Genomic DNA, 27004 nt, shown 5'->3' with positions numbered 1-27004 from the left:
TTTGGGCACTGATAAAATTTGGCAGCTCATGCCCAACCAGTTTTATTTTTCATTAATCAGTCCATGTCTTTTACCACATGAGAACAATGTCGAGCTGATGGATACTGCTAAGAGAAACAGAGCTTGCAGGTAGGAACAAGTATCCCTGTTCCAGCTTTTAACTTGCACAGCGATTCTCTCTGTTTTGCTTTGGTCTGCCATTCCTGAATCAGTAAGGCAAACTCCACGCTCCGTTATGTCGCTGCAGAAGCAGAGACACCCTTTGACGCAGTGCTGGACTCTTGTAGGTGCGTTGAAGTTTCCAGCCCAGGGCGAGTGCTCTCAGTAGCTACCGTGATGGTCAGAGACAAGAGTGAACTCCCTGGGCTCACTTCTTGCTTCTTTGGCTCTCCCATGGCACAGCAGTGCTGGAGGCACCTTTCCAAGGTCTTGCCTGCCCATTTTGGGCAGCGGAGAAGTCTAAGCATCTCTCAAGAGCACAGCTTTCATGCAGCCTCCTCTGTACCTCCATGATGTTCCGTATCTGCTGTTGAGGCTAGCTGTGTTTCTGGGCTCTCCTGCTTTTCCATGGGAACACCTTATCCTGGCTCACTGCTTTTCTTGCCAAGCACCAAATCCCACCTGTTGCATTGGCGTGCTGAAGTCGTCTAAAGCAAATATCCCTGCCTGCCCCAGAGGCAGGTGCTCCCAGTGTCATGAACCTTGGAGGGCAGCAAGTGGCCATGCGCTTGATAGCATTTTAACATTTGAGGCAGCTACTCCTTGCTTTTGGGGTTATTCCTGACTGGCCCTTGAAGCGTATTCTTGGCCTTTGAATAGCCCAATTGTGACGAAGATTAAAAGCTCTGATTGCAAAACTCTGGTAAATAAAATCTCTCTTAGTTCTTTACTGACAAATCCAGTTTCTTTCCATAGCATTCTCTGCCTTAATCCCCTCTTGGCAGAACATGACATGTTTTGATACCAGAGCTCAAATTACCTCCCATGGTAAATAAAACAAACAAAAAATAAATAAGAACTCCTTACCCTAAAAACAAACACCCACTGAAAACAGCTTATTATTCAGCTGATGCTGCCCATGTGCCAGAAGATACCGCTTTGATTTTGTAATTGAATGTATTATTTTCCCTCAAATACTGAATTGAGCCTTTCCAAACCTGAACCGCTGGGGGGTTAGAGCAGAGCCATCTAGAAAACAAAGAAGGAAAAATAGGAGGAGAATAACACACGGGTTAGTCCATAAGCCCAGGCAGACCTGAATCCACCAGACCTTCTCATTTTTCTCCTCCAAACTGCCTCAGCTCAATGGGTCTGTGCGTGGATCTCCCGTGGGTTGTGGTGCAGATCTCTGCCTTCTTCACCCTTAGGCTTTTATCCACAGGGCAGGGGGCTTCCTTTGGAGCCCCAAGTGCAGGCATGCCCTTGCCTCTTCCACTGCCCTGTCTTTAACACAATGTTACATCAAGCAGGTCTCTAATGGTCCCATGTGTGTAGAGGGTTCACAGGGCTCCTCTTGCATGACTGACTACACAATACACCATTAGTAAACTTATTTATATGTGTTCCCTATGTGTTCAGTATATTGTGACCACTATAAAAGGAGATTGCTCGCATGCAAAGAACAGTGTGCTTGGATGTGCTCTGTAAAACAATCAATTATGTGGGGAAACACACATTATGTAGTCAAACAGATGATTGCCTCCGTCTGAGCATTTTCATTCTATATATACATCTCTTCACTTAAAAGCATTGAAAAACAAAGGCATGGGAAATAGATCCATTAAAAAATTGTGGTTTTGCTCTGAAGGTCAGCTCGATTTCTGACAGTAAATGCCTAGGCCTTTTTCAGAGGTTTACTCCGTTTATCTGTACTGGGCAAGATAATCAGTTCAAGATTGGTGATTCTGAGAGCTTCAAGGTTTTGGTGCTCAACCCCAGGCACTTTCAAGGAGCCTGGATTTCTGCAAAAAGGGATGCTTTCAGTGTCTTTGATTAGGTACCCAAAAATGGAACAGGATCACTAGGCAGGCTTTATAATCTAAACCGTTGTGGTTTACATCCTTTGCATTTTTAAATAATTACAATTACCAGAGCTTTTAGGAATCACTTGGCTGGTTCAGGTTCTTATTTCCTGAGGATCAAGTTCAGGTGATCATTACTAATGAAACATAGTTCAGCCAAAAATCATTCTCATAGCAAAAATTTACATACTCCCTGCTTTATTCATTGATAATTTTTCAGTATTCAGAGGTTGCTGTGGACTACTATATTCTTTGAACTGTAGAAAAGACAACATTTAATCAGAAATGTTTGTTTTATTATTGTAATGCTGATTTAGAGCCAGCTGAACTAATATGGTGTTTATGATGATTTGAGTTATCACTGCATATGCTTACTGAAGCACATTTAATTTTAAAAATCTCAACTCCAAATGATGATCCTCATTTTGCAGGAGAGCACGTGAATAACTGCTCAAACAAACAGTCTCTTTGATATCCTTGAGACCTATATATACATGAGCAATTTTACATGCAAAACCATTTGCAAATTCAGACTTGGTATTAATTACCTAATGGGAGAAGGTATCAACCAGAGAACAGTTCTGCTCTGCCATACGTTATAAAAGTGAGCACTTGTATTAACTTGAAAAAGAACCACACAAAAGGGACTGAGACGTTTCAAATGAGTGCAAACCAAGGCTTGCCAACTGACGCTCACCTAGGTACAACTGGATTGCTAGCAGATTGCCATTGCTCTGCAAACACTGTTTTGAAACCTCCTCTTTTCAGCTTTTAAACACATACCTGGGCATTTGTGCCAGGCTCTTGTGGCAGTGGCAATCCCCAGCCACCGCCTTGCAAGCCCTCTCCCATTGCCCAGGTAAGCCCTGCAGATGGATGTGGCAGGGGACCAGCCTGGGACCTGCAGCCGTGCCAGGGCCAGGAGTCAGCCCTGGCCCCAGGAAGCCTCTGCCCATGTTGGGAAATGCAGGAGCTGAGCGAGATCCCACAGGACACAGGAACTAGAGCCACCTGGTAGCAAGGTTTGCAGCCATCCCCGTGGGTCACCTACCTCCATCCCCAGACCTGCTGCAAAAACTGGGGCAGCTGGAACTGAGCAAGGGCAGAGGAGGCTGCTGCAATGAAACAGCCACTAGTCAGGGGCTTGGTGCTCAGACCTGAAAGCCTGTGGGGAGCATGCATTTCATGTGCCACCAGCGCAGCTGCACGCTGCTCTCCTCATACGGTGTGGGAGACCAGGGCAGGCTCCACCATGAGGAGCACAGGGAGAAACCAGGCAGAGCAGAGCTTGCCAGCAGCCTCAGGCACAGCAACAAGGCAAGGTCTGTCATGGGTCACCCCAGCATGACCGAGGTGGCGGGGTGGCATGTGGGATCGGTCCTGCGTGTGGCTGAGCCACTGCCTGCACCCGCACTGCCCGCCCGTGCCCTCACCGGGTGAGTAACCCAGCCAGACATAGCTCAGGGACCGTTGGGGTGAAGCAGGTGAGAGTAGTGAAGGCAGAGAGGAGAGAGTGCAGAAACAGGTTTTCCTGGAAAAGTGAAGGAAACACATCCTTAAAAAAGAAAAAGAAAAAAAAAAGAAAAAGAAAAAAAAAAAAAGAAAGAAAAACAGCTGTGCTAATTCTTGTGCTTGTTCGATCATGTTCAGAGGCTCCTGAACTCCCAAGGAAGGAGAATGGTTTTGTTTCTTGAGGGTGGTGCACACTGAAAGCGTGTCCATGTGATTTCTGTATTTGTACATTAAACATTTCCCCAAGATGTAATTCCTTCCCTCCTGTACTTGGAATAAAGCAACTTTACAAGAAGTCCTGACTCCAAACAGCAAGCAAAGGAGGGCTGTTGGGGCAAGATAGGGCAAATGTAAATGTGTCTGAGCTAGCTGCTCCACCCAGCCTCTCATCTTTATATGAAAAAAAAAAAAATGTTTCCAATAACCGAAACAGGCAAGGTCTGATCCGCACAGACGGTCTGCAGGCATCTGCCCAAGAAGCTGACGGTTGGCTGGTACATCCTCATCTGATTTATGTTGTGTGTGTGTTAAGCCTTAAATTGTTGAGTCTCTGGCTGGCTGCAGTGGTATTACTGGATGGTTGGTGTATGTTTTCAGCTCACAGAGCTGGCTCTGATACTGGGATTGCTGGCGCTGAATCAATTCCAATCTCACACCTGTCTGAGACAATGAGGGCCTTGTTGCACACATCTCCACCAAAGGCTGTCATACAACTTATTTTTCACATTTGAAGAAGGAGGAAAAAAAAATAAAGGGAGGGCTGAGGAAATGCTGTCTCCTTACAAGACACATTCCCAATGCTTTGAGGCAACATGCCCCTCTTTTCTTCAAGGGAAAACAGGTTTACAAAACAAAGGCAGTGGAGTGCTTGTGAAAAGTATAGCTTGATCCTGGCAGTTAAATGTGACTAAGGCTTGGTCTCTGAGGACTCACGCTGTAGGCCCATGCCTGGTGGATTAGGCATGGGAGATGGGCACCTAGTTTTTCACAGACTTTCTGAGAAGTTTACCTCCACATGGGTCAGCACTATTAATAGCTCCTTATCAGTTTGCCTAGCACCTGTGTCATTTACCCAGCACCGCAGGGCCACTTCTTGAGATCTTGGAGGTTGTGAAAGGTGCCAGGCTCAGATGCCAGCGTGGCCGAGATCCTCCACTTCCTGGCACTGAAGTGGCTTGGCCTGGGTGGAGGATCAGCCTGGCTCCAGGCACCATTAACTCCTGAGGTGAAGACAGGAGGCCGATTTTTGTCTCAGTCTCTGTCTTTGCTGTTGTGCTCTCCCTTCACCCACTCCTCCTCCAGTTCCTGTGCTCGGGCATCTCAGATGCGCATCCTCTGGAAACTCCGTTGTTGGCCCTCTCTTTCAAGGTGTTGCATCAAAATGAAGTCAGATTTGTTTCCTAGCTCTCTTCTGGTTGGGCAGTACTTCTGGTTGTAACCCAGAGCCCTTTCCTGACCTTTCTGTTGTGCCCTTCTCCCACTGAGGTGAGTGGCAAGGCAGGAAGGAGCTGTAGGCCTGTCCCACACAGGCTTTTCTGCACCAAGTATGTTAATGGTAATTTTTCACCAAGTCAGATGGGAGGTGTTTGGCTGAGCATTTCATTGGAGCAGGAGTTTGTACTACTGCTGAAACAGCCCCAAAATGCCAGTGGCCTTCCAGACTCTCTCCATGTAGCTGTTTGCCACATATAAGCAAAGGCTAGCTGGGCTTCCTCAGCTGGCAGATGTGCTGCAGCGCCAGCAGACGTGCACCACACAGCTCTTGGTGACCGGGGCCATCCCTAGGTGTAGAAGACCAGTTGTGCTTTCCCACATCCTTTTTTTTATGCTTTCCCTTCTACATCCCGATCCCCTCCATTTTTGCCAGGGCCACTGCTGGTCCCACCTCTGTGGCCTTGCAGGCAGGGGTAGGAGGGCAGCCCGAAATGCAGAGCAGCTCACTCATCTTGTTCCTCCTCCTCCTCTCGACTCTTACCTCATTCCTTATCCCCAAAACACCTTTTGAGGAGGGAAATAGGAAGGGGAAAGGGCAACACGAGAACCCTGCACACGTCCAGGGAGTTTTGAAAGGCACAGAACTAGACCCAGAGACAGATCTCCAGCCAGTGCAAGTTGGCATTGCTCTACTGAGTAGGCCAGCTGAGGATCTGCCCTTGCACCTTGTCGGGGTGGTCTTCAGCATAAAAATAAATGATTAACCGTGCAATGAGTGAACATAAAGACAGATGGTGAAGTATACTTCTGTTGGTACTTGCACGCCTTTGTTTCAGAATACAGAGAAAGGCCCTGCGGTGATGAAATGCAGACAGGAGTGTGATGTTATCTCACACCTATAAAACTCGCTCTGAGTCCACTGGTGGCCACTATCCAGAACTGCTGAGTTCAGACACACTCGGTTGTACTAAGTAGAAATGGCACTTTCAGTCTTTAGTAAACAGCATTTTCGCCCCAGGGCCCAAATCCTTCAAACATTTGCCTAGGTAATTGTCTGTTTTTGCCTTCTAGTGTCTCATCATTAGCTTATCTGTAAATTCAGACTGGCTAAACGAGCATGTGAAGATGGGGGAAGAGCTGCTGGAGGATGGGGGAATAAACCATTCCACATTTAATTCACTGGCAGGAGAGGCTAATGCAAGTGCAGCTAAGCAATCATTTTAGGATCACGCCGGGGAAAAAATGAGTAATACGGCATATTAATTTGAACAGATTAAAGAGCTGCACACATAAATGGAAGAGGTTTTTGTTTTGTCTTACTGGCGGTTCCAAAATATCAACAACTGCAAGACAGCAACAGCAAATTTATTATTTCTGTTTGAACTTAAATGTATTGTTCCAAGTGTTGCCTTTTTTTTTTTTAATTTTGAAAATGTAAATATATTTCAATTACAGCAATTTCCGAAGTTTTTTTTTCTCTGACCAAGCCAGATCTATAACCCAAAATAACTTACTTTCTTGCCATCACATTGGATTTTTAAGTTAAATGTAAAAGCCTTTGTTTTGTTTTATTCTTACTTGTGTTCTTTATGAAAGAAAACAATTATTTAATATTTGATTGCTTACATATTAAGATTATGTTTAGCTTTGAGACAGTTTCTGAAATGGAAAAAAGTTCTTTTTGCTTATAATAATGACTAGTGATCTTCCTCTCCATGCCTCAGTTATATAAAGCTGCTCAGTTCATCACGTGCAAGGGAGTTTAGCTGTGTTTAGCTAAGTCTCTAAAAACTTTTTGATGTGTCAGTGTTTTATAAATTCATAACTGCCAACAGAGAGAACAATAATTTTACATGATATTTCTGAGCAGGCTGGCTGGTCACCTGGTGCAATTTGAAATGAGGTTATAGCAAGCAGTATTTTTCAAGTCATTCCAAATTAGTTAGTACAGTAAAGGTATAGTGGTTAATTTTTATGATGGTTTATGCAGAATGTGAAACAAGGCTGCTATTTTTATCAAACATCACACATCTCCAATTCCCAGAAGAAAAATTCTTCAGCCTGGCAACACAGCAGCTGTTTGTTTTAATACTGCGAATTACTTTTTTCTTCCATACCGGGCCATTTTGCAACACTTGACATGTGTTGACACTTCTTTTCTATACTGGATCAGTTTTCCTTGAACGCCGTTCCTCCTTACTCCACCCATCCTGCTAGCACCACCTGCACACAAACCCGGGCTTACGGTCGGTCTTTTACAGGTCGTGGGTACACATTCGCTGCCCTGCGGGGAGTCGGGGAGCTTCTGGCTGGCATCTCACTGAAGTGAGAAGCACTTTTAGCCTCACGGCTTGGCTTGTTCCACCTGTACCTTTTGCCCTTCGGGTTTAGATCTGGCCTGCTCTGAAATCAAGCAGGGTAATGTTTAAATACATCCCGCAGAGCTCACACGCAAGCTGAGCCAAAATGAATGTATGCCTTGAGCAACTGCGGAGAGGGGTTGAACCAGGAGACGAGTCCTTAGCTTCCTTTTAGTCCTTCTTTAATCCCCCGGCTGCTCTCCTCTGGACTCCCTGCTTCACCAGAGGGCCAGGGGAGACGTCCTCAGGCCACCCACCGGTGCCACAGCTTGCGTGGGATCTGTGACGGCCGCCAGTGCAGGACGATGCATTCCTCGGCTAAACAGGAAGTGCCAAGGGATTTCGTACAGGAAGCAAAGCATTTCTTAAAAGGTATTTTAAATGTATTTCTGGACTGAATGCCCCTGACAATCCAGTGAGTTGGGGCTTTCAGCACATACTTCTGGGCTTAACTCATTTTCCATTTCGGTTTTGCAGATCTCCTCAAAACCAGCTTGACAGTTTAGAGGAACAGATCATTTAATAGAGTTTCCAACAAGTCCATTTTGGTTTAGTACTATAATGAGCAACAGCTTCTTAGCTACCTTCTTAAAAATAAAAAAATAAAAAAAAAATCAGTGCATCATTCTAAATCAAACTCACATTGCAAATATATGTTCGCATGAAGAAGACCTTACTTCACCTTGTAAATCAAAGCTGCACTCTGGAGAGAGGTTTCATACCACGGGGCTCAGTATCATTTTTCTCAAGGTGACCTCAGTTGTTAAGTATGAAGGTTGCATTTGATATGTCACTTCCTTTCTCTAAGTCAAAAAAAAAAAAAATGAACCCGTATGTCTTTAGATCATCAGAGATCTGCTTATGACCAAAAGTTGTTTTAATCCTGATTTGTGTTGGCATTTAAAAGAGTCCAAGCAGATTTCGTTTGCCACCCTGAATAAAAGTTTGGAGGGTGATACTCTGCTGCATGTGTAGAGTGCCCCTAGATGAATTCTACTTTATTAGTTTATAGGCTTTCTTCTGCACACTTGGGATGAGATCATGAAAGTGTAAATGGCTGTTATCTTCAAAGGCCTCTTTTATACTGACAGAACTCCACCTTACTGACTTGTATTAATAATCTATTGCAATCCTAATTAGTTCACATCAAGGTCAGTGTTTTGTGGTGGATAAAATGACTGTAAACTCCAGAGAGCAAGTTTTTTCTTCCAATACTTTCATGTGGAAAAAGGGGAGGGAGCACTGAAAGTATTAAAAGAGCGAGAGAGGGAGAGATTGATGAGGACTTTTTGTTTATCTGTAGGCTAAAGAACTTTAATATGGTGTAATTAGCTCACATCAGCAGCAGCAACCTTTAAGATACCTGAGGCCACGCCGTAGTCATTCCTTTATCACTCTGTCTCACGGTTGACTGCGGAAACTTCCTTGTTCATCTCTGCTCCTTCATTTATGGCATTTGTTTTCCAGCGGGAATAATCCGTTTTTCATCCTGGTGTTTAATTGTCTTGAACTGTAGTCAGAGAGCAAGGGAACACCTCGCTGTGCCGTGAACTCACCACCGCCCTTTTGAACACCCCAAGTCCTGGTAAGGCAATGGCTCAGGGGCTGGGCACCAGGCTATCAGAAGCCCCTCAGGACCAGCAGGGTCAGGTCCAGCCCCCTGGCATTGCCCTAGAGGGGAAGGCACAGGTAGTCCTATGCCTGCAAATACTGACTCAGTGCGACTTCCAGGTCCTGGCCCAGGAGATACCTTGACACTTCCTTTCGTCTTGTTCCGCCCATGAAAGAGAAACTTTGGAGGTGTAACCAGGGTGGGATTCATTTCACCCAGCTTGAGACATCCGTGTTTTGTGTGTCTCCATCTGACACAGTTGTCTGGAATCAGCAACTAGGGAGGGAAACAGCTGTTCCTCGGGTGTGATTCACCTGGCTTGGCTGAGATGTCTCCCTTAGCTGCAATGGCTTGCTCTCCAACAATGTCTGTTTTGCCCTGTTGGCAATAAAGGGAGTCTAGACAAGTAGCTCAGAGGTAGACACCTACATTGTAGATCTCTCAGGTGGGATGAATCCTCCCCCAAGAGCCAGGCCAACAGCAGGCAACATTACACGTTGTACACAATTAGCACCCTACTGCTACGTCTGCGTTTCCAGGGCATGACATACCTGCCCAAGGCAGGCTGAAAGCAGCATTTTCTCCTGCCAGCATCAGGGCAGTGAGATGGGCTGATGGACCTGCTTCTTGGGGAGCATTGTGCCCCACCTGAGCCCTGTGCTTCAGGTAGACTGCTTTCAGGATGTGAGCTAACTAGGATAAAGTGGATACATCCCCCCCAAGCTGTTTTTCCAGGTGAACTTTCCCTGCCGGGGTGACATCAGGTAATTCATATGTGCTCTGACTCAGCCAAGTGCTGAGCTCTGTGCCCTGACTACTCTGCTGAGCTGGAGCCTTGCTTTCTGCGTGCATCAGTTCTCCTCCTGCTAAAATGAAGGTTGTAATGATACCCTTCCTCGGGGGGCAGTGTGAGGATCAGGTAATTAATTAGCTGGGAGGCTTTCACATACTAGAGTGGTTCAGGGAAAGCGAGGTTCAGAGAGCAGCAGCCTGCACCTAGAGCAGCAGACAAAATCAAAGAACAATCAAAGAATCATTTAGGCTGGAAAAGACCTGGAGAGTGGGCAGCTGGGACAGGATCAGGGTGTCTCTCCTGTCAGGTGGAGTTTGCCATGTGGACAGGTCAGGGATTCCCCTCCAGACTCACAGAGATGAGATTTCTAGGTGTGGGTTTACCAAGACGGGTCAGGGAGCGCTCCCAGGAGCTGCCATGCCATACAGCAAGTAGACAAGTGCGTGCGTGTGTGCGTGCGTGTACACACGTGTACGTGCACACGTTGTCATCCTGCGTGCCTTCCCTCTCCACCAGTCCCACATCTCACGACCTCCCAGGCTGGGCACAATGGGACAAAGGGTGATGTTCGCCCACCGCCGCCACCGGTGTGCTATCTGTCCCTGATTCCCTCGCTGTTTCAGTTTGTGCCTTAGCAGTGTGCCTAGAGATAGGGGAAAACACCGCAGCGGCATCGAGTCTGGCTGCCTGTCTCTTACAGAGGAGCCAAAAGAGTGGAAGGTCAAGGCTGAATTCCTTTATTTCATTCCTTGTTGATGCGGGGAGGGAGGGAAGAGGAGGACAAGCGGTGGAATGGAGTCTCCCTCTTGAACAAATAGCTGCAGCTCTCCGGGGTGACTCACACCTTGCAAGACAAAGAACAATGCATCCTTAATTTGCAAATCTCAGCTTTCCAACTTCTGTGTGTCACTGGCACCGAGAGACTTTGCAGTTTGCCCATAATGCCATCATGTTCTTCAAAGCAGCAGTGACGCCAGCCCAGAAGGAGTGTGCTTACTCAGTAGGAGAGATGGTTTATATTTCATTTGAGCAGCTTATGTACTAACCTGCTAGGACAGCACATATGCTGATTGTGAAATCAGAGTTTTCACAGTTCAGTATTTGGAGCTGTCTGCACTTCCTGATACTGGCACCAAGTTAGCAATGAACCCTGAGTACTTTTTTGGGGGCCCCCTCCCCACAATCACTTACCATTCCTAAAATGCCACTTTGGTGCTTCTTCACTGTGTGTTGTGCGTATGCAGTTCTGCTAGTCCAGGCAGTTCATTAAGGAAGCTTTAAACTTGAAGGAATATTCATTGCTCCTTCTGTCCCCAAAATACACACAGCAGAACAGGTGCTTTCTTCTGCTGCCTTTGGTAGCACTTCCAGGCATCTTAATATCACCGGAGCGCTTAATTGCTTGAAATGGACACAAAGAGAGTGAAGGAAATTCAAACAAATTGTTAGGATGCACTGATTTGTTTTTTTCTCTTTCCTGCCATCAATTTCTAAAGAAAAGCTAAAGAAAAATGTTCATATAAGATTTCTGTTCTGTTGGTGTGGTCAGCACTGGAGGACTGATATGCTGAAAAGCACTGACAGATTTGCACCATTTTCTTCCTCAAGACCCTTTCTAGCACAGTGTTGAAAAGAAATGAGCTAACTTGCTAATCCGGGCCACAGAGAAGACCAGGGGGGGATAGGTTACACATAGAAACTGAATACAAGGGGGAGCAAAGAGCAAAACTGGTGCTCTGCACCCCAGCACCTGGTTACACCACTTTGTGTCCGTGGGTTCTCATGGCCTTCTTTACTTGATCCTTCTCAGGGGTTGGCACCTTCCTGTATGTCCATGCTGTACCTAGGATACTTTGGAAGTTCTTTGGAAGTTCATGGCAGCTAGAGCCAACAACGTCAGCAACTGGTTTGGGAAAGGTTTCTGCTTGAGGTTCATATTTGTCTCCTTTAGTCTCCAGAGTCTGATTCCTCAGTATGGGGAAATTCTCTCCTTCTCCTATCCCACAGGAGATTTTTTGGAAGCTCAAATGCCTCTAGATTTTCTCTAGCCTTTGTAATACCCCACAAAACCACAGTAATATTGAACTAAAATGAAAACAAACACAGGTAGGAGGTCTCTGCCAAAGATCTCTCTCTTCCAGAGAATAGCTGGGGATTTGGGTGGGTTCCCCTCCCCATAACTTACACAATTCCAGGCACACAACGTGTCCGTCACTGTTGTTCTCAACCAGAATAAGTTCCGTCACCTGTTAGCAACCCAAAAGGGGCTTTACAAGGCCGCGGGGAGGAGTGAGTGCTCATCTCCTATAAATTTTCCGTGGAAATTAGAAGGCTTTGAAAAACTTTGCCTGGGGGCAAATCAGAGCTCTCACCCACCTCGATGAAACCTCCTGGCTACTGTGCTGGGAGGTGGTTCTGCGGTGCCACAGCGGTTTCCACAGCCGGGCACACGGAGGGAAACCACCCTGCAGGCTGGAGTCGCTGCTGGTGGAATTTTACAGTTGGCTCTGTAATTTTCCAGCTCCTCGTGTTCCAGCGCTGAGAGGTACGAGAATACCAGCCTTGTGCGGCGGCTGCCACAGCTCCTGCCACTGCTGCTGCCAGTGATGGACTTATCCTTTGGAAAGCCCCCCTTAGTTACGCTACTGACTACTTCTTCCAGCTGCCGGCAGATGACACCTTTTCACGGTGCTGTGTTAGTGTCCTGGTTTCAGTCAGGATAGAGGATTTGCTGGGTCCCGAGGGAGGGAGGGAAATTGAATCGTTTCAGGGGCACTGCTTTAGAAAAGGGCTTGGTCAGACTCACGCAGGAGTGTGCGCTGCTCACACCTTCACCTGAAACTGCAGGGGCCAGGGAGGAAGAAGAGAAAGCAATCGGGAAGAAGAGTCAGGGAGAGACAGGCAGGTGAAAGATGCTGGAAAAGGGGGGGAGGAGGAAAGGACGAGCAGAAGGTTTTAGGCGGGCGGTATCTTTCTCCTGAGCATAAAGCTGCATGGAGTATTTCTGTGCTCGCAGTCCGTTTCCCCTATTAAGCAACACACCTCTCTGAATGAGCAAGTCCAGTCAGGACCATTCCTGCCTTACGCTCAAAGGAAGGCAAAGTCACACTATAAAAACTGTTTCCCTTTGGAAAGATTAGCAAATCAGACTGGGGAGGGGAGGCAGACGAATCCCAGACTCAGAAAAGCTGTTCAAAGCATCTAAGGATCCTGCTCTTCCCTTGTCTGCCTCCGAGTTGACACCAGGAAACTAATCCCAGCTTTCATTCACCCCGTCTCTGCCAGTTGCTGCCTTTATAGTGCTTGCCAGGACGGCGGGGGAATTGCAAAGCCCGGTGCTATGCGACTTTCGGGGTTTGTTGCGTATGACTGACAGAAATTTTTGCAACTCGAGAAAAAAGCCTGGCAACAGCGGCGGCTGTTTCGCAACGCATCTTCAGCTCGCCACGCCGAGGACGGCGGGATCCTCACCGATGCAGCCAGCGGCTAATTAACCGCTCGCTCCTCGGGGCCGGCTTCTTCATCTCCCCTGGCCGGGGCTTTGTCAAATCCCTGGCAGAAGGCGCTCTGTCCCCGTAGCGATGCTTCCCGAGGCGGAGGGGAGCTCGCAGGGCAGCTGGCAGGGCAGCAAGGGGAAAGCGGCGAGGCGTACCTGCTGCCTCGCAGGCCGCTGCCGGCTCCCGACGCGCGCCATCGCCTCCTGACTCACATCCTGCTGCTCCTCGCGGCGGCTTCCAGGAACACGCTGTATCATACTGGGATTTGGCCCCGCGGCCCCGCTTGGCTCAGAGGCAGCGGTGTCTGACCTGCAGTGACACGCCGGGAGCCGTCTCCCTTGGCCCCGCGAGCGAACGCAGAGCGGAAGGTGTGCGGGAGCCAGCCCCATCACCGGCGGGCGGGTTGCCCTTGCGGCTCGCAGGTGCAGCGGGACCTGCTAGCCGGTTTGAAGGGGAAGCGTGAAGCTTGTGACCGGGCTACAAGGCATGAGTTTATGCTCGAAACACGCAGCCACCTTCTCGACAGCCCGCTGTGGCTCATTACATTCATCACACAGCGCAGGTGAGGGGATAGGAGCGAACGCCTTGACTGCCATCCCACGCCACGCCGTGATCCCACTGCCCCAGCCCCATTTACACCCCGGGGTGCTGTCCCCCACCTCTGCCCCCATCCCACCCCCCAGGTCCAGCCGGTGCCGCGCCGCCCCCTGCCGGTGCCTTCATCACCCCGGGAGAGATGCTTCCCCGCGCCCCGACGCCGGTTTCGTTCACCGACCGAGCGTTATGCAACGTTTGTAGAGCTTAATTGCGGGTTTAATTTTTTTTTTCCCCCTCTTTTTTTTTTTTTTTTTTCAAACGAGCCGAGCGCAACCTTCTCGTGGCAATAAAACATGACGAGGCTTGAAGGATGGTTCAGTGCTTTCTGCTTAATAGCTTGTTAGGCATGAGGCTAGAGGCCGAGAGCTAGTGACTAGGCAGCAAGGTGTGAATTATTGCACCATAATTCTCGCCCTGGAGTGGTTTATTGCAATTAATAACTGTTTTCATGTTTTTAAATACATTTTCTCACACCATAAAAAGCAGAAATGGAAAGTACTTGCTAATGGGAGAAATACCGGGAGAATTGGGCACAGCTCACCGACTTCCTTGGGTTCGTGCTATTTTGATCTGCTTTTAAATGATTTTGGAGCCCCGCTTGGCTTTAACACCGTGTGGGCCCAAAGCCCTGTTATTTCCCTTTGTTGAGGCAGCTCTCCCTGCAAATCTCTTCACAGATATTCGGAGCTGGGAAGCAACTCCCGTTTATTTTCAGGGCATTTTCACCCAATTCACTTCAGCCACGCAGATCCATACATTTGGTTCCCTGCGGCAGGCTACTAATTTATGAGATGTGCACTTCTTTGTTTTGAAAGCAGAAAACAGAAGAGAGCAATACATTCAGAAAGGGTTAGTTGTCTTTTGTGTGTGTGTGTGTGTGTGAGTAGCCTAATCCTGCGGCAAATTTGAATCTGTTCCAGTTTAATTTAGGGTAAGCTGAAAGCTGAAGGAAAGCAGATATCACAAAAAATACAATATTCTTTGAGACCCCTACTCCAGATCCTACTGAAGCTGTTGGAAATGCAGACCTCGCCCTGACTGGGAGCCGAATCTGCCTCTCAATAGTGAAATGCTGCCATAAAAATGCTACTCTGCAGTGATTCTTTTCTCCACTTGTTATTAAACAACTGTGACGGTGATGCCTGGGGTCAGCCAGCATAACCTGCTTTCATGTGTGTATGTAACATAATATGCTATATTAACATCCCTGAATAGATTGCAACTTAACCAACCCAATGTCAAAAAAAAAGCTGATCTTTAGTATCTAATAGCAGATACAGGGACTGGGAATACAGGTAACAAGATGTAAAATTGATCGGTAGTTAGAACTTTCACTTAAGAAAGACTTAATGGGATTGTGAGATTAATAATGGGGGGTTCTCTGGCTGGCTGTCACTGTTTCAAATACCCCAGAGGTTGGTAATGATAGCAAATGGATGAGGCGGGTCAGATACCCTGGTAGGCTCTTTCCGGATGTTAGTAGACGTGTATTTGGTCCATTATCCAGTTTCCAGTCGGGACACAGCATGAGGCTAATTCTAGTCGCACCAGAAGAGAAGAGATTGTATTTCATTTTAGTCCTGTCGGTGCTTAGTAAAGCTGTGACAAGGTCTTGCTTCCCTTTCTGCTACTGCAGCTGCTGCTGCAGCATTTCCTGCATCTTCTTCCCCTCGTTTGTATGCTTATTGCACCGGGGGCTGTTTTATGGAGTGGGATGGAGTTTTATGGAGTTTATCCTGTGGACGCTGGGCAAGGTACAAGACAAGCCCGTAGCCTCTGTCCTGAAGAGCCAGCGATGTAAGAAACAAGAGAAAAGTGGCAGACAGCTGCCCTGCCAGGCAATGGAAGTCTGCGACAGGAGAAAACAGACAGCATGTTCTCTCCTTTCAGTCTGAAAAACAAGGATGGGCGGCAGCACCACCTTCGCAGCTATACAGGTCCCTCTGGAGGCAGTGACTTTTCCCCTCTTCCCTTCAGTGCTAGGAGCTGAGGACCTGAGAGCAAGTGATAAAATATTTCCAGTCAAAGGCGCTCGGCTGCAAAATAAACAAGAACAAATACTGGGGACGTGGCCAACTTTAGGATGTGCTCCACAACTCTCCTTGTTCAAAAATAAAGCTTCCCTGCAACCACAAAACAAGCAGAACGGGAGCAACGTGGAGTTTCCTCCCTCCTGAAAAGGCAGAGAAGCAGAGAGGCCGTGGCCCCGACTGGAACTTCCTTCTGCAGCGGCAGCGTTGGACAAAGCCCTTGAGAGAGCGGTGGCGGAGAGGAGCCTCTGGCTCCTGCGGCGTCAGCCTTGGCGGGACACGCCAAGGACTCCCCGGGCTGGAAGACAAAACTATGGAGCCTCCAGCCCGGGCCTGGGGACCTCCAGCACACGTATCGCAGCCCCAGCACTCGGCTGAATTGCTGAACTGGGATCAGTGGGACTGGGTGCTGAAATAAGGCAGGCGCGATTTAATTAACCCCATTTTGGAACCGAAGCACGCGGTGTCGTAGCATTACAAAGCTTACTCTGCCGAAGGTTTGTGGTATTTATCCTAATGCTTCCCCTGGAGATTGAATTCCCTTGTCTGTTTCCCCGTCACCTTTAATAATCACTGTCCATACATTAACAGCGAGATGGTGTTACAGTTCAGAATGCGGCAGGCTTTGTGCCTATGTCTTTTTGTTTGTTGCTACTAAAGCCCATTTAATCCAATTGGATGTTGCTTTTAAAACATGCGTCAACTGAATTTATTTTTAAGGAAGTCTGCCTAAAAAAAAAAAAAATTAAATATTGATAATATCTGATTTTGAATATGTTAGTCAGCAGAAAAATCTTTAGGAGACTTAAGTTTACTCTGCAAATGCCTTTACTAGTTATTTTTGAAAGGCTTGGAGTTTTGTATAAATCTTCCTTTCTAAAGAGAGGAAACAAACAAAATGTAAAACTCATCTCCATAAAGCACAACAAAATAATAATTTCCAGATGGGCTTTCTGATGGAAGATCAAAGTCCTTCATCTCAGACTTGGGAAATTTCCCTTCCATGCTGGTATCAGTTTTATCTGAATGCAGTCCATCCAACATTTGCTTCTTTCAAAAAGGCAATTAGCTAGATGAAGCTGCAGGAGACTGCTCTTAGTGCTGAAGAAAATGGAAAAAGATTTTGCTAGAAACAGTAAAAAATATTGTGGGTAGGGAAGGGGGGTGGATTGTTTCTCACTTTGAGTTGTACAAAAACTAGACATTTCTATACACTCAAAAATGCCAGTTTCGTATGCAAATATTAAATAAGCAAAATAGAGTTATTTCTACATTGGTGTGACTGGTTTGGACAAACTCCCTGCTATGCATCTTTGATTTCAAACGTCTTGGGGCTAGAAAATAATAGGCTAGTGTTTTTCCCTATTTAAGTAAATGTTTTACGCATCTATGCGGTTTGGGATTTTGCTTCCAAGCACCAGAGACTTCTCCTAAAAGCCTGTACTTGCAGAGCTTCTGCGTTTTCAGCTTAGCAGTTCCAGTTTGTGCCAGGGTTTCTGTTCCCCAAGTTCAGGCACTGCTAGTAGATGCACCCCTCCCTCTGAATTGTATTTCTTTATTTTATGCATAATGCATGTGAAATAGATGTACAAAATGCCTCTTTCTTCATTAAGGCTGGGATTTTCAAAAGATGGAGGAAGACAAAATCCCCAGTCCTAGCCATCCAATTCGGAATCTGCCTTCTGGAGGAGATTAGTCTCACTCCCCTTCTCTGTCTCTCCGTCTCTCCCACACAGACACATTTTCATCTTGTTTTTCTCTCTCTGCGTACACGCTTGCACAGAAGCACTCACAGTTCGGTATTTTTGTCTTCATGGTGCCATGCAAGACATGCTTTTTTGGCAAAAAGGGCTGTGAACGCACAGCCTGAAATACTAATGCATCCCAGAAATGAGTAGTCTTTCACCTCGGAAAGCTTAATCTCAGCTTTCCCTGACCGGTTTTCGCTGCCTACCGACAATGGGAGAAAGCAAAAAGCTTCACAAGAAAAAAAATCAACCACTCAAAACTCCCAGATGCAGAAATAGTGTTTTAGAAAGCAATTCATCTGTCGGGGGATTATGGATCTGAAATGTAATTACGTTGGCATTTAAGTTTCCACGTCCACCACGCCGTTTGGTTCGCATACTGGACTGCAAAGTGTTACCCTTCAAAACAGCCTATAGGTCTCTTTCTCATTGCAGACACGAGGCAAGTACAGCCGTCTCCGCCGTGGTCCTACGACCAGTCCTACCAGTACCTGGGCTCCATCGCTACCCCCTCGGTGCACCCCGCCACGCCGATATCACCCGGCAGGGCCAGCGGCATGACGTCCCTCACCGCAGAGCTTTCCAGCCGCCTCTCTGGTAAGCGCCTCAAAGTCAGTGCCCTGCTCCGGGTCCTGCTGAAGCCCCTGGCTGATGCCCAAGCAAAACGGGTGCTGCGTCCTCATCTGCTGCCACAGCTTTTCCCCTGTGCCATTGAAGCTTGTGCTGGGCCCTCTGTAGCGAGCCTTCCCTAATGGTTTTCTGGGATTTGTGCAAAGAGCGAGGGAGTATGGTTTGGGGCCCAGCATATCGTTGTTGAAAGAGAAAAGAACAGGAGAAAGTAGCACTTTGAAGACGTCTGGAACTATTAAAATCATTTAGATAGCCGGGGAGCTGTCGTATCTGCCAAGAAATGAATGCCACAGATACTTCAGTTCTGTTTCCTCCCCTCACTCTAAATTCAGACCAGAGTACAGCAGATTATGGGTGGACACGCTGCATGCAGGATAGTATTTTTTGACATTTTAAGTGTTGCGCTGTACTGTCTTGTTACATCTTTCTCAAATTGTACTACCGAGCTTTACAAGCCAACATAAAAATATAGCGTGGAAGTGAAAGCTACCCCCGTGGCTTGCACCATACTCAGCTGACCATATGCTGACTCTAACCCCACATATTGAACCAATATGTGTGTGTTCAATAGCAGGAATTTTCCTAAAATGAATGAGAGCCATATAATCCAAATTTGCACATGGCTTTTTCAAAAATATCTTATTTGGCCGCACATATTGCTCTCATTTGAATAATTAGGGCTTCTTCTAAGATCAGAGGGAACCACTTAAATGTGCTCCAGCCTGTCCTGTTGTTGTCATTATAAAACCTGCTTTGGAAGAGTCAAATGGATGATGCCCACCAAAAGAACACTATTTGTTAGTGCTGGGTGCTAATTACATTACAGAGCTACCAAAAAAAAAGCAGGAACCCTTTCTTGGGGGGGGGGGGGGAAGAAAATTTATTGTTTAAAAGAAAAAGTCCATAAATATCCACATTTTTCACTGAAGCACTTTTTTTTTTTTTAATGAAGACTTCTTTTTAATTTTCCCCCAGCTCTTTCTGTACATGGAGGCTCATCTCTACAAATCTTGTTTTTTTTTTATAATGCTTCTGAAATATTACCTCTACATTAAATGGCATTCATTACTTCCAGAAAAATATTTCAGTGCTTTCTCCCCAACCCCATTACTGTCACACATACGTGCTGCCTATTTAAATTCCGCATTGTCAAACAGACAACAAGTCTGAGGGATTTTAGGTCCTACCATCTAAAGACATGGTGCCTCAAAAGAAAAAAGAAGGCTATGGGACATACTTGAAACACCTTGACATTAAGTTTTGTTATTCTGCTGTTTGCCAAACGGGGCAGAAGAAACCCGCGTCTGACAAGTGATGTGTCTAGGCAGTTTCAAGAAGTTTGATTTCTTTCTCAGGAATGAGGTGTGGAAGCACCATTTAAAATCTGGCAGGTTGTCAGATGTCACCTTCAACCTCAGCTATCCTTAACCTCCCGCCATCCCACACCATAGCATATCTTGCTGTGTTAAATCTAAATGTGCTTGGGTTTGGGGGAAGAAAGTGTCTTCAGGGGTCCCACTGATCTTCTAGAAAAAAAAATAAATAAGGAAGGCAAACTCAAAAAGGAAGCATACAGCATGCGTCAGAGCTTTTCTAAGAAATTTGTAGAAATTCATCAGTGTGTTGGCTGCGCGGCTGATGAGCTTTCAGAGCTTGGCGCTGGAGTGTGTCTGCTCTAGCTTTAAAACCAGTCAGAGCCAAGAGCTTTGTTTTCTCTCTGCTTCTTCTCATGAGTATTTCCTTCAGCGCATGGCTCCTGCCGACTCCACGCCTTGTCTGACAGGAGAAGTTGTCTTCTGGAAAGACTTTTTTCTTAATTATTATTGTTATTTTAATCATGCATTGCTGCCAACTCTAGGGACTGACACCTTCCATTAATCTGAGTCATGATGAAGATCCTTTCTAAAGAGGCTATTATCTGCTCTTCTTGTTTAATCCTTGCACACCAGGGAAGGAGATGGTGGGACTGGGCATCCTTTCACTGATGTCAGACAAAGCGGAGCAGAATTTGTCCATCCTATAAAACTTCTGCTTAGCAGGATGAGGAAGGTTTCTAGCACAAATGAAAGGGGGAAAAAAAAAGCCCAACTCCGAAATATATAATTCTGCTTTAAAAATGCATTGCTTTTTTATATCCTCATTAGAGCCAAGATTTTCAGAAGTTAGTAACAACTGTGTAGACGTTATATGAAGACCCAGATTCAAAGACCTTAAATGAACCTGATTTTTCTTGACTTTGGTAGTGTCGAGAGTCAATGTGGAACTGTGTTCCTAAGTGCTAACAGCTGGGCTAAGCCTGTGTGTGTAGACCTTGCCTGTGTATGTTTGTGTACCCGGAGGACAATGTGTGCTCCAGGGAGCTTCCCGTTTGAGTCAGCAAATAAAACTGGGAGCAAGGAGAGACTATGCAGAAGCCGGACAATTTGTATTTAGGTCCCATCAGTGTCCCTGGTGACTCATGTGATTCTGAGCAAGACAGATCTGCATCCCCATTCCCCACCCAGCCGCTGAGGATGAGGACACTGGATCTGTAAACAATTGTATGTGCTGTACGGTCTTTTAAGAGCAAGCGCATACACATACAAAACAAGGTGAGAGCTTGGCACTCCTCTTTAATTGCTGCTTTACTGAAATTAATCCAAAACATCCAGATCTGCAAGCACTACAGTGACTGTGTTAGAGATGAGGTGAGGGACAGCTCTGTTCTTTCCCCAGCAGCACTGCTTTGGCTAGCTGTAGAACAGGGTTCAGATGTTGGTTATCGCCGTGAAAAGGTGAACTTCTGCTCCGCCAGCTTAACAGCTCTCTGCCTTCCTTCCCTGCGATCCAGGTGCTTCCGATTTGACGGCATTCAGTGACCCCAGGGTGGGGATCGACCGCTCCTTCTCCGCGCTCCCTTCCATTTCTGATCCTCGGATGCACTACCCGGGAGCGTTCACCTACACGCCGACGCCCGTCAGTTCGGGGATAGGAATCGGTATGTCTGCCATGTCCACGGCCACGAGATACCACACTTATCTCCCGCCTCCGTACCCCGGCTCCTCTCAGGCCCAAGGCAGCCCGTTCCAGACCAGCTCACCCTCGTACCACCTCTACTACGGAACCTCGGCTGGGTCCTATCAGTTCTCCATGATCTCAGGGGGAGACCGGTCCCCCCCACGCATCCACCCTCCTTGCACCAATGCTTCCACGGGATCAACACTCCTCAACCCCAACCTTCCCAACCAAAGCGATGTGGTTGAGGCAGAAGGGAGCCACAGCAACTCCCCGACTAACATGGGCACCACAGCAAGGCTAGAGGAAGCGGTGTGGCGACCATACTGAATGCATTTTAAGTAGTCATGGGCCAGGACTAACGTGCTTTCGATTTACCGATGCCCGTAGGTATCCCATAAACACCTGTCTTGCTTGTGGGCCCTGCCATGTTCATACATCACTTCCAGAAGCAAACTCTCCAGAAGTCAGCGCTCCCAGGAGCGGTGGCGTGTGTTGGCCAGCCAGCTGTGGGGCTGGAGAAGCAGCGTCACGCCAACAAGGTACCCTCTCGGGGGGCTGAGCTTCTGGAAAGGAGGACGTTCAGGTTGGTGGCCTGTAGGTAGTGAGGGTGGGTAGGAAGATACCCAGTTTGTTTCCAGGCCCGTGGCTTTCAAACGTGCCCGGGCTTGAAGGTCTCCACAGCCCTAAAGAGTTTCAGTTCACTTCTATTTTTAAGACTTAAGACCTAAAAGAATCTTAGTGAGTTTACTGCATCTTACGGACATATTAACTATAAGGAAGTATAGGAAGATTCCCAGAGGGAAACTGTGAACGCTTCTGTTTTAGCAATGCTGTGAATGAGAGGTTTTATATGTTGGACTTCATCCTTTCTTTTTTTTTTTTTTTTTAACCATGTTGTATATTCCAAAGAATATGGAATTTTTTATTGCTGTTTTTTTGTTTTGTTTTATTTTGGGTTCTTTTGTTGTTTTTGTTTTTGTTTTTTTTTTGGATGCAACTCATCCTGCTTTGCATCTAATTTGTTTTATTTCTCTTGGCACCTTATAAATTGCAAAAAAAAAAAAAAGATTTTACTTTTTTTTGTTGTTTTAATCATGCTTGCTTCTTTCTTGCTTTGTCAACTGAAAGAATCAGCCCTTTTTCAATAAGTTAATTTAACTTTTTTCTCTTGGACTTTTTTTTTTTTTAATACAACGGCTACAGCCTTGGGTCATTTTCAACTACTGTACTACTTTGATGAATTCATTGATATTTATGCTTGATATTTAGACTTTTCTTATTTGTTGATACTATTATTATTTAAATATGCCTATATTAAAAAAAAAATCAGCAATTGCCTTTTTTGGTAGCAGCCAAAGTCAAATTTATCACATTGAAAAAGGCTGGAAAAACGATGGGTAAAGTGACCTCCTAATTACCTAGAAATATTGTTTACAATTCTCCCTTTCATTTTACTCAGCTAACTGGGCTCTGAGCCTCAGAGGTGTGTAGATGCCCTGTTCTCACTGAAACGACTGATGCACCAGAAGCCCCGTGAAGGCACTGTGCCTCCCCACCCAGAGGAGTCATCTCTCCCCACCCTTTCCTCACTTTTCCTTCGTCACCAGTGGTGATGCTCAGGATCAGTAATCAGGAGGTACATATACCATAAGGCAGACTCTATATTCTCTCAATTAAATACATCCTCATACGGTCCCACTCTGCTGCTGGGCTTCTCTGGGCTTCCTAAGAACTCCAGTAGAGGCCTTATACATAGTCTTTCAAATCAAAAGGCAACACACGGTTAGCATGGCAAGGGTGAAGTCCTGGCTCTGCTAGAATCAACGTGAGACTTGCTCCTGGCTCAGTGGAGCCAAGATTTCTGTGCAGTACAAGAGCCATGTTCCAGCCTACTGGAAAATAGATCAAGTCATGCATCGCAAAATAGCTCGGACTGAACAGGGTTGTCAAGCTCATCTGGAAAGCAGGCCAGCGAAGAAGGGGCCTTAACGGTTCCTCTGCCACCAAATTCTGAGGGAAGAGGAAGGAGATTTAAAACTGGTGCACAAACTAGTCTGTCCTGTAGCAAATCTGCAAGCCTTATTCTAACAGCATGTTAATACAGAGTCGTCATCGTTGCCCATCGTTACAGCACAAACATATCAGATGTCACTGTAAAGTTTATGGCACTATTTTATTTGAGGGTTTGGTCTGAATGCAGTTGTTGTACTACTCATTAATTGCAAACTGCTGATGTTGACACGTGTGCGTTCCAAATGATCTGATTATTATTTAATGTACCTCTTAAACGAGTGAAACAATTGCAGGTCAACTCAGAGAGTATTTGAAAGCAGGACTTCAGATCAGTGTTTGATGTTTAAAAAAAAAATTAAAAGGATTCAAATTAAAAAGATCCTTGGCTGCAGGCAGCAAAACAGCTGGACTTATTTAAAACCATTTGTTTTTCAAGTTTTCTTTTTTTTATATATGATTTTGCTTCTTTGTTTAAGACAGATGCAGTAGCACTTTGGTATTGAAAAGTTACAAATTGAAGAATTTACATTGTCAATAAGGTCATTTTTGTGCAGAAAATAGGGAGTGTTTCAAGAGATCTCAGCAAAAGTTCAAAATGGTTCTGTTAAAATACATACATGGCCCTGTGCTTTTAATTTTGCATAATATTATTTATCATCTTCTAGAGTTTGCTCTGAACAAAAAAGGCAGAAAACATCCAAAAAATGATACCAGAACAGTTAAAAATGCATTTTGGAAGTATGGAGACCTTGCTGAATATGGAAATAGAGAGACCCTACCTGTTGTGACATTTTACATAGTTAGAACCTCACCTCTTCAGTAGCCTAAAAAAAAGTCCTTCATCACTAAACAGTAGCTCTGTTGCAGAATTCATCTTACACGTTCTCTGTCGCTGTGCAATTAAAACCATTGCTGACCACAGCTTTCACATCGGCCTTGTGACCGGACCACCCAAGTCCGTAGTGCTGCGAGTGGGAACCCAAAAGTGAGGGTGAGGAACCACAGGGGAGCTGGATGCCTCGGCTCGCAGGGCACGGCTGCGGGTGGCCGGGTGACTTCAGCCTGGAGGCAGAAATGAGGTTGGTGTGGTCAGTGCACTCCCAGGCTGGTCTCTCGCCACAGCCACGACTGCTCTCTGCTATAAAGCCCGTTTCCCATTTTAGCCCTTTGTGTTGTGCTGTCTGCTTCTGAAACCGAAGCATCAGAGATCCAGAAGAACATGGCATCTCTCCGCCGGGAGATCAGGCCTGATACGTAATGTTTCTGATGGCTATGCATCTGCTGTCTTCATGCTTGCCTTAAAGCCAAACTTTAATTTTACACTCCCTGGTGTGAACAGTATGAGAAAGTGCAGAGTTGGCCACCACACTTACCTGTGTCTTTGCTGAAACGTAACCAAAACCTGGGATTTCCCAGCCCTCACTTGTGATAATTGCCAGCAGCTAAACTCCCGAGTCTAACCTCTCTGTGCACGTCAAACACGAAACAAAGCAGTGCCCTCTTCACAGAGGAAAACCTAGGTTTATTATTCCTTTTAATTAGTCTGTTTAATCACTGTGGGCTACAGTGTATTCACACAAGTGCTTATGAGACACCACAGTTTACTCAAATCTCTATTTTTCTAGCCATCCCGTGTCCCACTAAGGACAGCAAAGATCTCCGAGGCTGTAAAAATTCTCTCGTGACATTCCTCTCATGTTTTAACAGCACTTAGCAGGCAGAAAGAGGACAGTTAGGTGAAACACTTCCGCCATTCACGTCTCCAAATTATAATGTATGAGTATATATTTTTATATATATAATATATATATATATTTATATAGTTTTATCATCCCGGTTGCTGAATGGAATCCAAAAAGCACTGCTGTGCTTCCCTTTGCAAGTCACAGTCAGCAGAGTGCCTTAGGCTCCTTCCCCGACCGACACGCAGCTAATGGCAGGTTGTGTGTTCCTCTCACAAGACACAGCCCGTTGTCCAGAGGCAGCCTTATCAAACAACTTCAAAGTAAATACAGGGCCCAGCTCTCAAAATTGTGCCCCTTATTTTGCTCGTAAACAGCCTTTTTGCTCACTTCCAGAGTTCCCGATACGCTTCCAGAGCAACGTCAAGGAGCTTTAGTGCAAAGGGGAGGCAGACGCAAGGAGCATCACCGCTACTAAGGGTTTCATTTGTAGAATTATGCCAAATGAGCTTCTGGAAAGGAGAAAAACAGTTTCCTCCAAATGGCCCACAGTCTTTGTCAGAGTGTTCCGAATTGCCTGCACTCTTGAAACATTCATTACTGCTTTCTGGATGACCTTTTCCATTTGGGTATTTGAAGATTCAGGATAAGTGGATCGTTTTCAATTTGAGCAAAACACTTTCTTGTTTTCCTGCATCACAACATTCTCATATTTTATTTTTGTTAACCTTGCTTGGTCAGTACTGATCACTCGGCATTTTTCTCCTTGTCCTAAGAGGGTTGCATCAACAGAGTTACTTGTATTTATGTATGTAAATAGATTTCTAAAGCTTCATAGCAAAATATTTAGTGCTTGTAATTACTCCGCGTTTTTTTTCATTTTCCTGTGTTTTTAATGAACTTACCTTTGTTTGCTTAAATACTGTAGTGAGACTTATTTCTTTCCAAATTAGTTATTTTAGGCTTCAAGATTAACTACATTTTATTCACTTTTGTAAACAGTTATAGCATGGTCTCTATTCAACACTCTTCACTTTTTTGTGGTAGGGGAGAAATGAATGTGCAAAAATCTGTGGGTTATTTGTGGTATCCTGGGTATGACAATTACACCTTTCTTTCAAACAAAAACTAAACTTTCAGTCTGAGGTGGCAGTATGGCAAGTCTGAGGGGAGGACACAGTGGGAGATGCACTCCTATCAGAATGGCATCAAAGTACATTCGTTCAGCATTTACTGGATCTGTTTACAAACCAGATGCTGCAGCATACTGGAACAGTCACATTTTCCTTTGACACTGTCATGCTGAACATTTCCAGAAGGGGAAACTACCAGGTTCTGGAAGTTTGCTTCTTTGTTTTTGATTGCAGGGGATTTTTCTTCCAGGGGGGCGGGAGGGAGGCTGCTGTTTTTTGGAACCAGATAGGAAAAGAGAATAGAGTAGATTTTTCCCCCACTACAGGAAGTCTCTAGATACCACGTCAGAGTAGACTCTTGCTGTACATAGGGATGGCTGTGTCCAGCGCCACGGGAAAACTCATTACAACTAGCACGCAGAGCAGCTGGACTGCTGCGTTAGTTCTAATGAAGACTTTCTTTCTTTCTTTGTACCACAGTTTCCTCTGTAAATTCAATATCATAATTAGTGTGAATGACAAATAAAATGTTTGACAAGTATGCACATTGGCTTGCTGCGTTCTTTCATCAGGAAGAAAACTGTCAGAGAGAAAGTAACCGTCAGAAAAAGGATATTGACAGTGTAGCATTCACAACATCAAAAACACATTTCCATACTTTTTTTTTTTCAATTGATTTCTTTTTTTTTTAACATTAAGTTTTTAACATTAAATGACATTTTTTCTGCTGTGGGGTGACCTGGCCTGCTATCCAATAGGATCATCAAAACAAGACTGAAATGAGACTTTGCATGTACAGAAGCCTGATAATTGAATTACAACTCCATCTTGATCAAATTTGAATAAACTAAGATTTTCTCTAGCTTTTATTCTTCTCCCTCAATCTTTTGCTTCTTGGTTTGGATCCTTCTTGATATTGACGAGTTGAGCCTTACTTGAGGAGCA

The 27004-nt window shown here is 45.7% G+C and overlaps 1 protein-coding gene and 1 long non-coding RNA gene across 7 annotated transcripts in view; one reads left to right on the top strand and one right to left on the bottom strand.

The window, feature by feature from the left end:
- Positions 1-26604, top strand: part of RUNX1 (RUNX family transcription factor 1) — a 174336-nt gene extending 147732 nt beyond the window's left edge. For 3 of the 6 annotated variants that reach the window (XM_080562440.1, XM_080562436.1, XM_080562438.1), the window contains 2 exons: positions 18040-18201; positions 21065-26604. In XM_080562440.1, coding sequence (XP_080418566.1) covers positions 18040-18201; positions 21065-21558 — 656 coding nt within the window. In that variant the 3' untranslated portion in view covers positions 21559-26604. Of the gene's footprint in view, positions 1-18021; positions 18202-21064 lie in introns of all 6 variants that reach the window. The other 3 variants (XM_080562437.1, XM_080562441.1, XM_080562439.1) reach the window with 1 other exon arrangement.
- LOC308180614 lies at positions 8468-13791 on the bottom strand. Its single transcript, XR_013941077.1, has 2 exons — positions 12109-13791; positions 8468-11133 (listed from the first exon to the last, which is right to left on the bottom strand). It is a non-coding gene; the product is annotated as an uncharacterized lncRNA (long non-coding RNA).
- Positions 26605-27004: the final 400 nt, after the last annotated feature.

This window comes from Anser brachyrhynchus (genome assembly GCF_964034855.1).
Source record: "Anser brachyrhynchus genome assembly, chromosome: 1".
In the NCBI taxonomy this organism is placed as follows: domain Eukaryota; kingdom Metazoa; phylum Chordata; class Aves; order Anseriformes; family Anatidae; genus Anser; species Anser brachyrhynchus.
The sequence above is the reverse complement of the archived record's forward strand: the minus strand, read 5'-3'. Positions and strand labels throughout refer to the sequence as shown.